The 16,736-nt window shown below is 43.2% G+C and overlaps 1 protein-coding gene across 1 annotated transcript in view; it reads right to left on the minus strand.

Moving 5' to 3' along the window:
• Window positions 1-16,736, minus strand: part of Sema5a (semaphorin 5A) — a 332,682-nt gene that overhangs the window by 262,179 nt on the left and 53,767 nt on the right. The window contains exon 2 of the mRNA XM_038324344.1: window positions 8,918-9,115. Coding sequence (XP_038180272.1) covers window positions 8,918-9,041 — 124 coding nt within the window. The 5' untranslated portion in view covers window positions 9,042-9,115. The remainder of the gene's footprint in view (window positions 1-8,917; window positions 9,116-16,736) is intronic.

Raw genomic sequence — 16,736 nt, forward strand, 5'->3', positions numbered from 1 at the left:
GGTGGAAGAAAACGCTGCCCCTCAGTTGGAACCGCAGATGCTTATTGTGCTCAGCTATTATAAGAACGGCAGGCTCCAAGGAAAGTCCCACCTAATTAAAACCTCCTTTCATTTATCCGCAGCTCTTCCCTCACAGAGTAGGAAGGCTGTGTTTAATCCTTACTATAAGAAACAAACAAACTGCCCACTTTACTGCTTAGAAAGAGCACACTATGCTTAAAGATAAATAAAAGGCAATGATGTGTTCAAGTCCAAGGCAGTGGTTTTCAATCAGAGTCTGATGACAACAGTAGAAAATCTTCCACCCAGGGCGCGTTTGATCATGGGGGAATAACTTCACTTACAGAGCAGTTTATTTGAAGTCAAAATAATCTAAGCATTGTCCCGGTGATAGAAAGTAACCAAATATACCTCAAATTGTGTCCAAAGACAGAACAGAGACACATGGAGGTAGTCGCTGCTCATCAGTGGCCATAAAATTCAAAGTAACATGAGATTTATCAATAATCTTCAAAACTAAAAAATGAACAAGCAGTTCTTCGCCGCAAGCCCCCATGCCCTCGTGGCTGTGACTCACGTGCTGGGGCTGACAAACTGCACACTTTCTAACGCTCCATTCCTACAGACAGAACACTAGCGACATAGTTTAAAATCAGAAGGGCTTTCCAAGTAGCTGAGGACAATAACCAATGGGCAGTAAACTTAGACTTTAGCACTTTTATTTGCAAGTTGCTTTGTACATTTTGACTTTGGGAGTTTGACATGGTGTCACACGAGGCTTTCAGGACTGCATGCGGCCACAAGGGACAACTTGTTCCCGGGATGAAGGACTCCTGAAGGATCCTTAGTGATGGCGTCCTGCTCTAAGTGAACATTTAACGTCCTGTACTGACACCAGGGAACAAACATGGTTTACGAAAACTCAATTGCTACAGAGAAAAAAAACCATTCCATTTCGGACCACTGTCAAGTCTAAGCAGTCCTGTGTTTTATTTCGAGTCACTTCCTATGAAACTGCTAGGTTATACATTTAGAGTCAGAATTTTGTTATTTGTCACAAAATAATCTTAAACCTTCAATTCTCCTCCCCCAGGCTCCTGAGTTGTGAGGAATACAAGCAGGCACCACTACTCCCAAGTGTATACAAAGATTGAAGGCATTAAAACTAATTAGCGTGATACATTTTAACTCACTAAAGTTCCTAATTCCTCCTCCTAGGGAATAGAGAACCATCTTGCAGTCCCAGCATGTACACCTCTAGAGGCCACTCTGTGGGCCTGAGATGGATCAGAGATGAATATTAAATGCCATTTCACCACTGGCTTATCAATTATCAATTATCAATTTAAAGGCTATGAAGCTTGTGGTAAATTATAAGGGTTCTCAAAATCGTCTGTGTGAGCCCCTTTCCTGGCAACAAGAGCACTGAATTCTATAAGAGAACCAAACCCAGGCAAGACCTTAGACTCCAGCCATGTTTTGTTTAGGTATGTTCGTCTTATTGGGTTTTTTATTTATATGTTTTTTATTTTCATTTTGTTTTTCAAAGATAGAGACAAATAGCACGAAGTTGGGTGGGTAGGGAGGATCTGTGAGGCATTTGGGGAGCGAAAAGAATATGATCAAAATGTAATGTTTTAAAGAAAAAAATCTGTAAAGACTCCAGTCACCCAAAACCCAGAGGAAAAAAACTCACAGTGTTGATGTGTACATTGGAACTTATAAAGCATGCACAAAGCCATGCGACACTCAGCAAGACACAGAAAACATAAAGTCAAGGAAACATGGAGATGGGAAGTCAGGAGGAATGGACTCATGGAAATGTGAAACCAGTGGACAAAGATGGACATGGAGTCTATGGAGCTGGAGAACATATATGTACATGTGGGACAAACATAAAATCATGGAACACACATAGATCCAGCGACACACACACAAAGCCAGAGGATGTGTACAGAACAGGGGATGCATATGAAGTCAGGAGACAAACATGGAGCTGGGGACACAGATGGAATCAAGGGATGTTAACACAGCCACAGACATACATGGAACTAGGGTACATGCATGGAACAAGAGATCACACATGGAACCAGGGCACATGCATGGAACCAGTGTCACACATGGAACCAGGGTCATACATGGATCCAGGGGATGTGAATGGAACTACAGGACACACAAGGCGCCAGAGACATACATGCAGTCAGGGGCCACAGAGGGAAACAGGACTTATACACAGAGCTGGGGAACATACATAAACTTTGGAGACACACATGAACAAGGAAACACATAGAACTGGAGGACATTCATGGAGCCCAGCATGAGAATGATCCTCATAATCCTTGAGGGTAACTGAGGTTACCCTGGCTGGCTGGGTTATATCTTCTCAAGCTGTAATTGTAAGAGATGGCAGGCCAACCCGTACCAGCAGCCAGTACCAAAATGCCAGCCAGGACCAGCAGGCAGAGAATCTATGGGATGTTAAGGCCAGAGTGGGAGGAGGTGGGAAAGAGGACAGAGTGGTAATTAACAGGGGCAATGGGACCTGGAACTCAGTGTCATAGGGAAGAGTAGAAAGTAGCTCTCGGGGGAAGAGGGCAAGAGGCTCCCAGGCACTAAGCATGATAAAGTGCCAGCACATTAAAAAGATGCCCTGTATTTTTCTCATCATCATCTAAACAAAGCTATGCTTCAAACGCATGCATAAATATAATGTGAAATAATTACATAATTCAGAAAAATACAGGATCCATGAAAAATAATCACCCATACTGTGCTACAGGAATAAAAGTCCAAGTTTAAAAACATTTGACCACGTAAGGCCCCATGTTCAGATAAGGTATCACTCCCCAGCTTCGTCCCAGTATGATTCAGGGCTGGAAAAGACAATCCCCCTTATTGCCCTTCCCAAGCTCTGGGTGCAAGGTATTACTAATCCTCTGTCAAGCATCCATAAGATTTTCCATAAATTCTGAAATAATTCTTAGGCGGATCAATACACTTGTAAGTAGGAAGATCACTACAAGATCACTAAAGAGTTAAAAATAAAGATTGTAGGGACCCGGGAATGGAAATCAATAGTGTCCTGCCTGGTTCTGCAGGCAGAAGCAATCTTAGACATTAATACTAAATGCTTCCAACAAAGACCCTGATGAAATGCCCCAAATCAGTCACGGTTTAAAGGCCTAAAACTCTGCAGAGAATGGAATGACTCACTCATCTGTGGTCTTTCTTCCTTCGTAATGGTAAATAACTTGCTGTAAGTTCATTTCAATCAGTGGAGCACACTCTCTACACAGCCAGCATGCTGGGTAAACTTTAATCAATAAACAAACAAAAACAGAATAAGGTACAATTGCCTCGAGTAGACTTGAAACATTTAAGGCTAATTCCAATGATGGTTATGGAACTCACTGAGCATGCTAAGAAACACGCTGCTTGAAGGGTCACTATTTTTCCCATTTATTGGAACAGATGTTTAGGGAAATGACAAGCACATCAGTACAAATAGAATGTTGGCAATGGGTCAGGGTGTTTTAGTTACCACTGAACACACACAGATAAATCTTCCAGAGCATGCAGCCAAAGAGGCAGCCTTCAAAGCCAGCAAGCTATTAGATAATGTGAAACAAAGGACTTGGAGAGAGAGAGAGAGGAGTGGCAAGTCCTTCACTGAGGCTGGGAAACAAGGCTGTGCCTGAATCTTCAGTCTTCCCAGGTACTTTCCATCAAGACAGTGCTTGATGAGGTTAAGGAGCTGCATTGGCATAAGATCCACTTCACTAATAGGCTCTTACGTAGAATGTTGTCGAAGCATAACACTAAAAAGCATGACACTTAAAAGCCACGTAGAAATCAAGATTTTAAAACCAGACCATCTAATTCCTTTATCTCTCCCTTGCCAGTGTTGTGGGACAGTTTCTCAAACTTTAGTGCATAGTTGGTCCTCCATCTCAAAAATGTGTTCTTGTGCTAAAGTGGTGACCAACGGTCAGCTCCAGCGTGTGCTATTCTCATCACATCCGCAGGGAATCTTTTGTAGATTCTGTCAGTAGGCTTTTCCTTTGTTCAAACCCTCGCATACTTCCGAGAGACTCCAGTCTCTTGGGCATCACCTGCCCACTCCCCAGGAACTCCTATCCCACCTCAACCCACTCTCTGTCCTGCATCCTGGGTGCCTGGCCCGCTCCCCCCAGGCCAGCTCACTGGAGGTGGACTCTGCTTCCTACCAAAGAGCTTCTCACCTGTTCAGGACCCCACCCACTCCTACAGCTCAATGGCTTGGCCACACTGAGTCTTTCCCCCTCTCTTTTCTTTCTTTAACCTCTTCCTTCACCTGGCTTCTTCCCACCTTCACTAAAAGGTTATTCAATAATGCTCTTTTCAAAGCTATTTCCTATCTTCCTGTCCCTGCATAAGTAACATTTTTATCTCTTTGGATCCTCACAGGTTCTCTTTCCATGAAATATGTTTTACTTTCTCCTCCTACACAGCCCTGGTTAAACAACATAATACCGGCTGTGCTAGGGCCACACAAAACCATGCCCTTAGGTCTTAAGCAAAGCACCTGCCGATGTGGGTGCCACAGTTTGAAACTACGTTTCCAGATGAACTGTTTGAGACCAGTTGATACTGTATTCAGCTTTCTCTAATACAGAGTGACCTGGTAGAACAAGAGAAGACAGAAAAAACACAAGGAGATTGCAGAGAGTGTATAGCCTAGGAGACTGGGTGATGTTACTGCAAACCAAGGCAGGCCATGGACTGCTGCTGGCCACAAGACATGAAGTCTTCTCTAGAGTCATCAGGGGAAGCATGGTTCAGTCACCTTGTCACGGTGGCCTGCTGGCTACTGTGAGTTGACAGTGAGAGACAACATCCTGAAAGTACCCTGTTGGCAGTCATTTTGCAACAGCCCTAGGCAAGCAAAACCCAGACTATGAGCTCTTATGGAATGCAGATCACTGTTTGGCTTTTCAAATGCACAAAGTTTCGACACTAAAAGAAAAGGCCCAGGACAACCAGGGCAAGTTGCCTCCTCGGCCTTCTGGCCCAGGCTGAACTTGCACAATGCATTATCAGACTTTCATGGCCAACCCTGTCTTTAAAAGAATCCCTCACTGAGATCTAGAGTGTCTTGCCCTTGACTAAATCCATGCTTCTGGGGCTTATGAGCTTCCCAGACCACAGGTATTCTACCCCTCACATTTGCCTCCCTTGATAACCATATTTCGAGTAAAGATCCAAGATCCTAGATATCAATGGAGATTCCTAGACACTTGGGTTCTCTATTATATCATCAACTACACCTCTTTCCAATTTCTATAACCACATCCATTTCTGATTTTCTATGTTTGTGTTAGCATCTAGACCTCAGTGTCTTCCTCTTGCTGCCTGTGATCACAGCAGAAGCCCCAAATGCTGCCCCTATGGCCACACATTTCCTTCCTCCCTGTGGAGGTTAATGTTCTCCATAGCACACACATCTAAACCCCCACTCTCTATGATAGCCTTAGCCACTTCACCTCTTTTCCTTTTACCTAGGCATGGATGTGGTGAGTCATTCTGTACTGTGTGCTCGCTAGGACCTGTGGCCACCTTCCCCCACTTCAGCACTTCCTTTCTCTAGGATATCTGCCCCTTCCTGAGGTTCACAAGCTCCTGGCAGCCATCAGGGACTCAGCTCTGCCATGAGCTTTTCCTAGAAACCTTCCATAAATGATGCTGGGTCTGTGGCTGCCTGACTCCCATGCTCCTCTCCTGGGTTCCATGCACATGACTCAGACCTCTAACTGAGTGTGATATGAAGGGCCTTTGGTTCTTAGAGACTGGCCCTTGCTGAACTGAAGTTTAGCACTGATGTTGTTGGCAATAGGCACTCAATAGATGTTTGTCACACGTTCACCCAAAACTAAAAATAGGCAACTTAGAGCTGGGGAAGTAAACAATGACGGAGTGCTTGCCTAGCCCCGGGGAAAATCATTTACAACACCCTGAGATGTCATCTGTGAACTGTGGGGTGGACTCAGATGGCAAACCCTGACAGCACACCCTGCTGGCATGGGTGCAGGGAACAAACCCTCAGGCAACGATACCTTCAACAGGCAGAATCTAAAATGTGCAGCCAAACCACCCAGGCCCTTTTACCCTTTAGCCTAGAATTCCCAGGCCTTGGGAAATCATTTACTGCAACTCTCAGGGATGGTATTATAAGAGGACCAGTGCACAGCATAGCAGGGAGACGAACCACAGGAAGAACACTGGTGTAGATGTGGACATTCTGGTGCCAGAGTTTACCCCATTGCACCAAATTGTACACACACCACATTTTAGGAGAGATTCCCGGCTTTGATTATGTTTGTATGCGTATGCATCTTTGTCTGAGCTATGAAAGAACCATCAACCATGAGGAATAAGTAAAGCTTTATGTAAATGTCGAGTGGGAACCCAGAACAGATAATGGATAGAATAGACAGATTTCTATGAACAATTGTCATGCCATCAATTTTACATTAATTCTCTAAAAATGAAAAGCAAAATCTAGGAACTAAAATAAACTGAGTTTGGGGTTCTTGGCATGACATCAAGAATGAGATGACTCTCTAGGACTTCAGAATGGCTATTTGGCTTTAATTTCTCAGTGAACTACATATCCTGAAGACCAAAGGAGAGAAGAAAACACTATCTTGAAGGGTTTTCAATGAATCCCAGAGCTAGAGGTGTGTGGAGCTGCTATTGTGAAAATGATGGGGTCGTGGGCATGCACGGTAGTGATGGGATGGTGGGCATGCACTGTAGTGATGGGGTGGTGGGCATGCACTGTAGTGATGGGGTGGTGGGCATGCACGGTAGTGATGGGATGGTGGGCATGCACTGTAGTGATGGGGTGGTGGGCATGCACTGTAGTGATGGGGGTGGGCATGCACTGTAGTGATGGGGGTGGGCATGCACTGTAGTGATGGGGTGGTGGGCATGCACTGTAATGACGGGGTCATGGGGAATTCAGTTTGTGAACAAAAAGAAATGAGTGCTACCCTGCAAAGGCACACAAATTCTGGGCACAGCAAAGAGAAACAGATGCTAAGGTGGCAGGTGTTCATTCCTTCGAGCATAGAGATGACCTGGATGCAGCAGGAGTTCACAGGGTTTGTCTTCATAGCGTTTCCCTAAGTGTTGACCACTAAAGAGCCCTAACTGCTTGTGTTCTAAGCACCAGGAAGGATCTGAGGATGTAGGTAAGAGAATAGCAGCACCTTTGACTCAAGAGACACGAAATTACCACTGAGCTCAGGACCTAACATCAAGATGCTCTCCTAGGCTGAAAGGGCATCTTTCTAACATCTCCAGGGGTAAAAATGATGAGCAATGAATAAAAATTTAGCGATTATATTAAATTCACGTATTGATATCAATCTGACCACAGAGAAAGGAAAACAACAGGAAACCTAACTTCTCAGATCTCCTGGAATGACAAACGAACACCTCGATGTCAGCACGATGTCAGGGAACCCACTAACTAGAGTAAAAACAAAACAAAAGCCGGTAGTGGTGGGTAAGCTCAGCCCAGCTTTCCTCTCCCGGCTGCATGGCAGTGGAGTTCAGAGAGCAGGCGAAGGAAGCTTGGTTCACGTGAAAGCGTGCTAACTAGTAGATGTGGAGAAGATGGTGAAATGAGAACAGCTCAGGCTTGCTCCCATTAGCCAGCGCCTGTAATCACTGCTAACCGCCACTGGACACTCTGCTTCACAATCGGAGTCCAACGCTGTGGGAAGTCAAGGAAGATGTGAGCGGGGCTCTCATCAGGACCCGTGTCACTTGGAATTAGGGGTTATGATGGACACAGGAAAACTCTAATGACAGAAACAGGATGCCGTGAGCAGAAACCACACTGGGTGATTGGTTCCATTTCTTTAAAAGATGTTTTATTTTCAAGGGAAATGAAAAAATGCAATAAAATATTTAAAGACATCCAAGAACTATCCAAGAAAACTGTACTACTTGGATTTCAGTAAATCCTTGCTTGACCCACAGAATTCACATCCTCACGAGACTGAAAATTCACTTCATGGTTTTCGGAAATGTTTTATTTGGAAGCCTTTCCATGTCTGATGTAATAATATCATAAAGCCCTTTTCATTAACAGCTGGAGACTGAAGTATCATAGATAAAATTACATGATATCCTGAATTTGGGTCAACATACTTTGACAGATGTGAGACAAATCAGGGGTAGGTATGTAAATGAGAAAAATAGAACACAAATTAAGAAATGTGGGGCTTACATTATTGTTTCTACTTCAATATACTGTGGAGTTGAGTTACTAAGAGGCAGTGTCTGACCTGGGCTGGTCATAGAGGCAGGCGTTCTGGGGACATTTTGTTGTATTCTCCTCGGTGTGAACCGTTCAAGTGTCCAGGCCATCAAGAGCGTACATACATTTGGCAGAGAAAAGAGTGAATGCACCTTCCACCCGCTAACTCTACCACACTGAGAAGACAAAGACACTGCAGACTACAGTGGATTGCACCCCCATTGCCGTGCTAGATGAGGACCCAGGCGCTCGTCACGGCAAGACCCTGGCTTTCTCAGGAGATGTCAGAAGAATTTTTCCCCTTTCCTGTCATATTGCTATTTACTGCAGTGCTGATGCCAGAATTTCAGCCTCTGATTGAATGTCCGGGATCCCTACAGCACCTGCTAAATGAAGAAGGTACAATAACACAGTTTCTATCCATACAATCCCATCTGGGATCCTACACGAGGATCTCATGGGGAATAATCTTATTCTAAACAATTACCAGGTGCAGTCACAGAACAAAAAAGAACATCCATCTTCTATTGCCTTGCATTAAACATGGGATTTGAGCTTATGTTGTGGTCTTATTTCTTCCCCTTTATTCCTTATACCCTTATTCCTTACCTTTGTAGGAGATGACAGGATGCTCGGCTCTCTGGCACTGGGTGGGATCCTGGGTCTCGGGGCGGGCGAGTCTCCACACTCCCAGGCTTGAGAACAGCCATGCAAGGATGCAGGCTCCCTTCATGGTGGGCAAAGGGTCTCTGACTCTGGGAACGTGTCTTCTACGAAGCTCACCTTCTCCTCATGTGGGAAAAGCACCTACAACACACAAGAGAATGGTCTGGTGAACATGAGCTTATGTTCCGTTTCCTGGTTGATAGCATTTTGTGAAAGTCTTACCACTATTTTGAATTTGTAATATGCAAAGACAAGGGATGCTAGAAAATATGAAGAGTTTATTTATGTTTGACAGTAAATTATGCTTCAGAGTCTCTCTCTCTCTCTCTCTCTCTCTCTGTGTGTGTGTGTGTGTGTGTGTGTGTGAGAGAGAGAGAGAGAGAGAGAGAGAGAGAGAGAGAGAGAGAGAGAGAGACTGCATGCAAGGCTGTGTGTCTATTAAGGTGTGGGGTAAATGGGTGTGTGTATGTGTACAGTATAGGTATCTATCTGTTGTATATGTATGTTTGAGCATATGTGTAGTACACATTGTGTGTATTTGGGTATGGGTGTGTGTGTTTGTATGGGCATTTATGTCTGTATATTTGTGGATGTATATATTGGAGGGGTGTTTATTGGTGTGTGTATGGGGGGTGTGGTGAGTGGGTATATGTGTACAGTATAGATATGTGTGTATTTGTGTGTTGTATATGGGTGTGTGTGTATAGTATAGATATGGTTGTAGATGTGTATGTGTATGAGTGTGTGTGTATTTAATGGTATGTGTGTGTTTGTGTATGGGTATGTATAGGGAGTGTGAATGTGTATATGTATTTAGTATTGGTGTGTTGTGTATGAGTGCACATGTGTATGTATAGTGTAGATTGGGTGTGTATGAATGTGGATGTGAGGGTGTATTCTAATGGATATGTGTGTATTGGTGTGTGTGTGTGTGGCTGTGGATGTGTGTGCATGTATGGGTGTATGAATGTGTGTATGTATGAGTATGGATCTCTGGGTATGTTGGTGTGCAGGCTGTGTGTGTGTGGAGTGAGTGTATGAATGTGTGCATGTCTGTGTGTGTGTATAGTAGAGAATGTTAAGTATATGGGTGTGGAAATATATGTGGTATGTGTATGGGTGTGTATATGTGCATATTATAGATTGTGTGTATGGGTGTGGAAGTATTGTATGGGTGTGTGTGAATAAATGAACTAAATCTGAGACAATTAGCATTTAAGCTCTCTTAGCTCACACCCCTCTTAAGGAGTGGTGATTAATCGCTGTGATCATTGTTGGGGCTTTCCTTGTAAGTCTGTCTTGGCCTGCTTGTGCAAACAGAGTTGACACGCAGTAACTCCATCACTCATTATCATTCATAGATCCTATTTAATAAGGCCACAGACATTGCCTTTTACCAACAATCTGATTATTGATACGGCTCCCAATTCTTGCCAATCATTCTAGTAGCAGTATAAGTTTATGGATGATTTATCTGCAAAACCTGTGACCAAGTGGGAATCCAATAGAACATAAACTGAGTAATACCAGGTGGGGTAAAAGGCTGAGGCTAGAAACTGAGCCACCTTCAAGACTGTGAACAAAACACACTCTAAAGTAAGGCAAGCTTGTACAAATAACTACAACCCACGCTCTTAACTTTAGAAGAAGTAAGACAGCCTTGGGAGTGAAGGCTACGTGCTCCTGCCATTTAGAGGGATCAAGGGTAGGCTCACAGAGGATTCAGATTGGAATTTAATATTGAAGGATAAAGAGGATTTCAAACGACAGGGATTTTGGGAAGAGGACGGAGAAAGCATCCGAGGAGTGGGTAGGCAGGTGAGACACGGCAGTAAACATCTGTCCTAGAATTCTCTTCTGTACTTGGTACAGACACCAGGTAATACAGAGAGCGGAGGAAGAGCTTGGATAAAGGTTATATAATATGGAAAGAACATTGTGGTAAGGTGTGAAGTCTTAACTGTTAGGCCACACACCACTGTAGCTTATTCACCCTGGAAGAAATATATAAGAAACAGAAATAAAAAACAGTCTGGTGAGGTAATTGTGGCGAGAACGGCAGAACGTTGAATAAGTTTATTTGAAGTTACTGCCATTGTTCAGAGCAATGAAAGGAATGGGCTTTGGATGTCATGAAGAAACAGCAGAGGCAAAGGATGGCTAATGAGTAAGTATGGCTGGTCAGAACGGTCACAGGGTTGAACTTGCAGCCCCGCCCCACCGTGATGGGGCCCTCTGCCCTGTGAATCTGGACTGCTCTGTAGTGGCACCGTGCAGCAAACCACACAACAGAAGTCACAGCTTCCAATAACCAAACAAGGCCCTACAGCATGATGGCCACTTCCTGCATCCAGAACACAGTCCTCAGAGAATGGAGGAAGCAGATCAGAAGCTCAACTCCCTAGGCCTGTCTCAGGAGAGAGAGCAGTTAGGCGGTATGGGGACTAGAACACGTAAAGCCCAGCTTTCCAGCCACCATTGCCGAGACTAACCCAGAAGCACACTGAGAGCCCTCACCATGTGTCACAAGCACAGAGTTAACACCCAGCTGAGCCCTGCCCAAATCCCCAAACATCAATATGTTATATTGAAATATATTACAAATGGCTATTGTTCTAACCTATTGGATTTTGGAAGCCGGGACAAAATGACTCAAAGTGATATAAATGACTATCAGGATGGGACTGTTATTAATTTAAATATTATCCACCGAAGGCCTGCTGTATATGAAACTACGATATTTGATATTGTACATGCTGAATGAATAGTCTGAAAAATCCCATAAGCTCCAGCTCAGGTGATGTGGAAATTAATCAGAAGTAGCATAGAAAGCCTGGAAAGGCTGAAATGATAAATGGGCTGATCATCATTTAGGGGAAACATGATAGGCAAGGAGGAGGCCATGTTAGATGGGAAAGGACACTGGATTCTGCCCAAAGATAGTCAGCAGCAGCAAGTGGGGGTCTCCAAAGAAAAGGAAACAGAAGCCATGTATCAAGTAACAAAGACAGTAGCGGGCCAAGTGGAGTAAAGTATAGCTCCCTCTTACAGGAGGTGGCCAAAGAAAATGCAACAAAATAGGATTAGCACTGAAAGACTCGGAATTTTTAGGCCTGAGAAAGCAATTTGGCACACAAGCACATGCTGAAATGTACTGTTCCGTGCAGTGGCCTGCTGAGTGGGGCACTGAAGAGTGATTAAGGCTGTTTGTATGAGGGGTATTGGTGACACAGAGAGTGGGATGCTGGACAGGTCACCTCAGCATCCTCGGCTCCTGCCCCATCCTCCCATACACACCACCTTGCTCTGCTCTGCTCTGCACAGGGGTGTGGAGGATGCCGCAGAGGGACCCTCATCCGTCACTGCCCCTTGATTCCTGACTTCCAGCCTCAGGCACCAAGAGGAAATAATTTTCTTTTCTTGGAGAAATCACCCAGTGTCTGAGATTATTTTATAGTGAAGGGGGAGAAAAAGACCACATCACCGATAATTAAAAACAGTCCATTTTCTGAGAAGGCTGAGCGGAGAAGAGATTAGAGATTGAAGAGGGAAAGGTGAAGGTGGCCTCGCCTCCACCCTAGCACTTAGGAGTCTCGGCTGGACGATTATGAGGTCAGCGCCAGTGTGGGCTGCATAGTGAAATACTGTCAAAAAGGATAAATCAGTGAAAAAAGGCAGAGAAGACACCATATGTGAGAAGACACCATATGAGAGAAGACACCATATGAGAGAAGACACCATATGAGAGAAGACACCATATGAGAGAAGACCCAGAAAAACTTGCAATGGTAGGTTATTAGAATGAAGAAACTGGTTATTAAAGGGAGGAAAGATTTCATCTTTAAGAAGCAGTGGATATTTATATTTATATATTAAATACATATATTCTTTCATATTAATATTAAAAGGTTTAGAAATAAAAGAATGCATCAAGTGGGTAGATATCCTTGGAAAAGCTCCTAAATTTTTAGTTGATGAAAAAGTATCTCTGAGGGCTAAGGCAGGGATGGTGAGAGCCCTAAGCGGTGGGAAATCGAAAGGAACTGATTGGCATTGGTAAAAGTAACCATATCCGAGTGTCTTGTTCACTCATCATTTACCGAATACCAACTACACACCCTTCACTCCATGTGTGTTTGAATATGTAGAGAGGCCAAGCAACACAGCGTGGAGAGGCAAGCCTTAGAACATCATCAGTACATGCCAACAAGGGCACAGAGATGAGCACACATAGCAATGAGACTCTCTCAGACCAAGAATCCCTCAGCAGACAAAGGTTAGGGTCCTCAATGTAAAAGATTCTAAATGTTCTCATTGGAGACAATCCTCACATAGAGGGGAGATGCAAATGAAGGGGCTACAAAACCAAGGCAGTGAGGAAAGAGTTTCTGGGGAGAAAGAGGTAAAGAGATGTGTAGGGGTGTGGAGATGAAATGGGTAGGCAAACAGGGAGCCAGAAGCACAGCCCTATCACGGCTGGTGATCCCTCAGACACAGGATATTGAAATAGATACAGGTCCATAGCTGCTAAGTTTTCCTGAGTTCAAATACTAAAAGTGTGTTCTTCCCATTAGAGAACAGACTAAAACCCCGCTGGGAAACAGCCTATCTTCACTTTTCCTCCTGGCATGAGGCTGAAGCCATAAAATGTCATCAGCTGGTGAATCTTAAAACAGACATTCATTCACATCTGACCCCCAGACTCACCCCCAGCTCTGTAGCAGAACACTTGCTTTGCCATCCCCTCCCTGTTTGTCCCCATTTCCAGGGGACCACATAGATCTTCTTCAACCTTTCTCTCCACTCATTCCTTTATCTCAGATGCCAGAGGCTTTCCATGGGAACCTGCAGGCGACACTGCCAGAGAAGTAGATTCATAAATCAGGTAGGCGGGTTTCAATCTCCAATCTTCCTCAGTGCTTCCAAATCCAACTTTCTAGTGCCATCACCAGCTCTGTAGCAGACTATCTGATGGGGACTCGCCTTTCTCTCTAATCCTGTATCCAGGAGACTAAGCAGATCCTGGTGGAACACCCTGCTTTCCTCCCTTCTGTGAATCCTCTTCTAGAGTGTTCCCATTCTTATGTATCAGCACCCAGTATGCAGAGAAATACCGCATCCAGAACCCTCAGGGGACACACCTAGCAGAATCACAGAAGCATCCCCTACCAAGTAACACACAACCACCATATCTTCCTAAGAAGGACAGGGGCCAACAGAAATGAAGGAACAAAACACCCACTCAACAAAGAAAACGGCAGATATCAGTACCTAGAAATGCAACCATCACAAACCCAGAAGCCTAGAAACAACTGTGTAAACATGATGAACAGTAATAGCCAGGACAAAATGTACCCCCAGAGCACAGCAATCCTACCACAATAGCTCTGAGAAAGACACCATAGCCGAAGCATAAGACAAGAACCTTAAAATATCCTTTATGACGACGATAGAAGTCTTTAAACAGGAAACAAACAAATTTATCAAAGAAATCTTTGAAGGCACAACCAAATGTAGAAGGAAATGAATAAAAGATTTCAAAACCTGCAAGTAGAAATAGAGACAAAAAAAGAATATCCAAATTAAGAGAAATCTTGAAATGAAAAGTCTAGGAACTTGAACAGGAACCTCAGAGGCAAACTTCACCAATGAACTACAGGAGATGAAAGACATAATCTCAGGAATTGGAGTAGAAACCCAGGCAAAAGGCAAAGAAGACACTGTCAACAAAATCATAGAAGAAAGTTTCCCTAAACTGAGGAGATGCCTATCAAGCAAGTTTACAACAAACCCATAGCCAATATCAACTTAAATGGAGAGAAAGTCAAAGCAATTCTATGAAAATCAGGAACAAGACAGGTTGTCCAAGTTCCACACACCTATTCAATATAGTACTTGAAGACCAATAAAACAACAGTAGGAGACAAAGGGGATAAAGTTCGTCAAGGAAGAAGTCAAAGTGTATTTATTTGTAGATGATATGATCGTGGACATAAGTGAGCCTAAAAATTCCATCAGGAAGCCTCTACCACTGATAAATACTTTCAGCAAAGTATCAGGATACAAACCTGCCTCACAAAAATCAGTAGCCTTCCTACATACAAATGACAAATGGACGGAGAAAGGAGTCATACACAGACATTTCACAGCAGCCTCAAAAATATAAAATGTCTTACGGTAACTCTAAACAAGCAAGTGAAAGATTTGAAAAACAATAAAACATTAAAGAAAAAACTTGAAGAAGATGTCAGAAAATGGAAGGTCTCCCATGCTCATGGATTGGAAGAATTAACACGGATAAAATTGACATTCTACCAAAAGCGATCTAAAGATTTAATGAAATCCCCAATATAATTCCAACACAATCCTTTACAACACTTGAAAGAATAAATTTTAGCTTATTTTGAAAACACAAAAATCTCGGGAGTTCCAGGATCGCAAGGGTTGTGCATAGAAACCCTATTAAGAAAAACAAAACTAAATTAAACTAAAACAAAGAAGAAGACATCATAGAACTGAGAAGCTTCTGCACAGGAAAGAACACCGTTGTTTGAACAAAATGGGACAAGATTTCTACCAGCTATACATCAATAGAGTCATGATATCAAAAATATACAAAGAACTCAAAAAAACTAAACATCAAAAAAACAAGCCAATAATAAAATGGGGTACATATCTAAACAGTGAGTCCTCAAAAAGGAAACTCAGATATCTGAGAAGTATTTAAAGAAATGTTCATTCTAAGCCATCAGTGAAATGAAAACTACTTAGAGTTCATCTTGTAAGGGTACAAATAGCCAAGATCAATAAAGCAAGTGACAGCCCATGAAGGCCAGGTAAGGATAAGTAAAACACTCATCCATTGCCGGAGGGAGCGCAAACCTATACAATTCCTGTTGAAATCAGTGTGGCAGTTCCTCAGAAAGATAAGAATCAGGCTCCCTTAAGATCCACTTACACCACTCTTGGGCATATACCCAAAGGTTGTGTCATCCTACTTCAGAGACACTTGCTCAACCACGTTCGTTGTTGCTATATTCATAACAGCAAGAATATTGAAACAATCTACAAGTGGATAAATGAATAAAGGAAATAGGGTCCATTCACACCATGGAACATTACTCCACCTTCAGAAAATGGCATCATGAAATTCACAGGTAAATGGATGGAACTAAGAAAAGGCATCCTCAGCGAGGTAACCCAGACCCAGAAAGACAAATATGGTATGTATTTTATTATGCATGTACATTATCTGTTAAGTCAATGATAATCAAGCTACAATCTGTAGAACCACAAAGGTATAGATATAGAGTAAGGGACTTGGGGGTGAACTCACTCCCTAGGAAGAGGAAATTGAATAGACGTTGATGGATAGATAAGAGGTGTGGACTTGAAGAGGATCAAATGGGGAGGTAAGTAGAAGAGGAGCACAAGAGAGAGAATATGGGGGAGACAGCTAAAGTTACGGGTGATTAGAGAGAGAACATGGAAACCAAATGAAGCTTCCTAAATTATATAAATATATGAAGGTGATCTAAATGAAATTGCCAAATAACAGGGTGACATGGCCCCAGTTCGACCTCTCTCATCACCAAATGAGATTGGGTTACATCTAATCAACATGTTCCCCACAGGGGTCCCATAGGGACCCCCAAACAGTCCAGGGTGTGGTAAAAATATCTAAGTTGTCCTATGCAAACTGAGAACAAAATAATATTTCTGAAAATAACACCTACACAGCTCACTGAACTTGAAGAAGTTG

Source organism: Arvicola amphibius, chromosome 3 (assembly GCF_903992535.2).
Source record: "Arvicola amphibius chromosome 3, mArvAmp1.2, whole genome shotgun sequence".
Lineage (NCBI taxonomy): Eukaryota > Metazoa > Chordata > Mammalia > Rodentia > Cricetidae > Arvicola > Arvicola amphibius.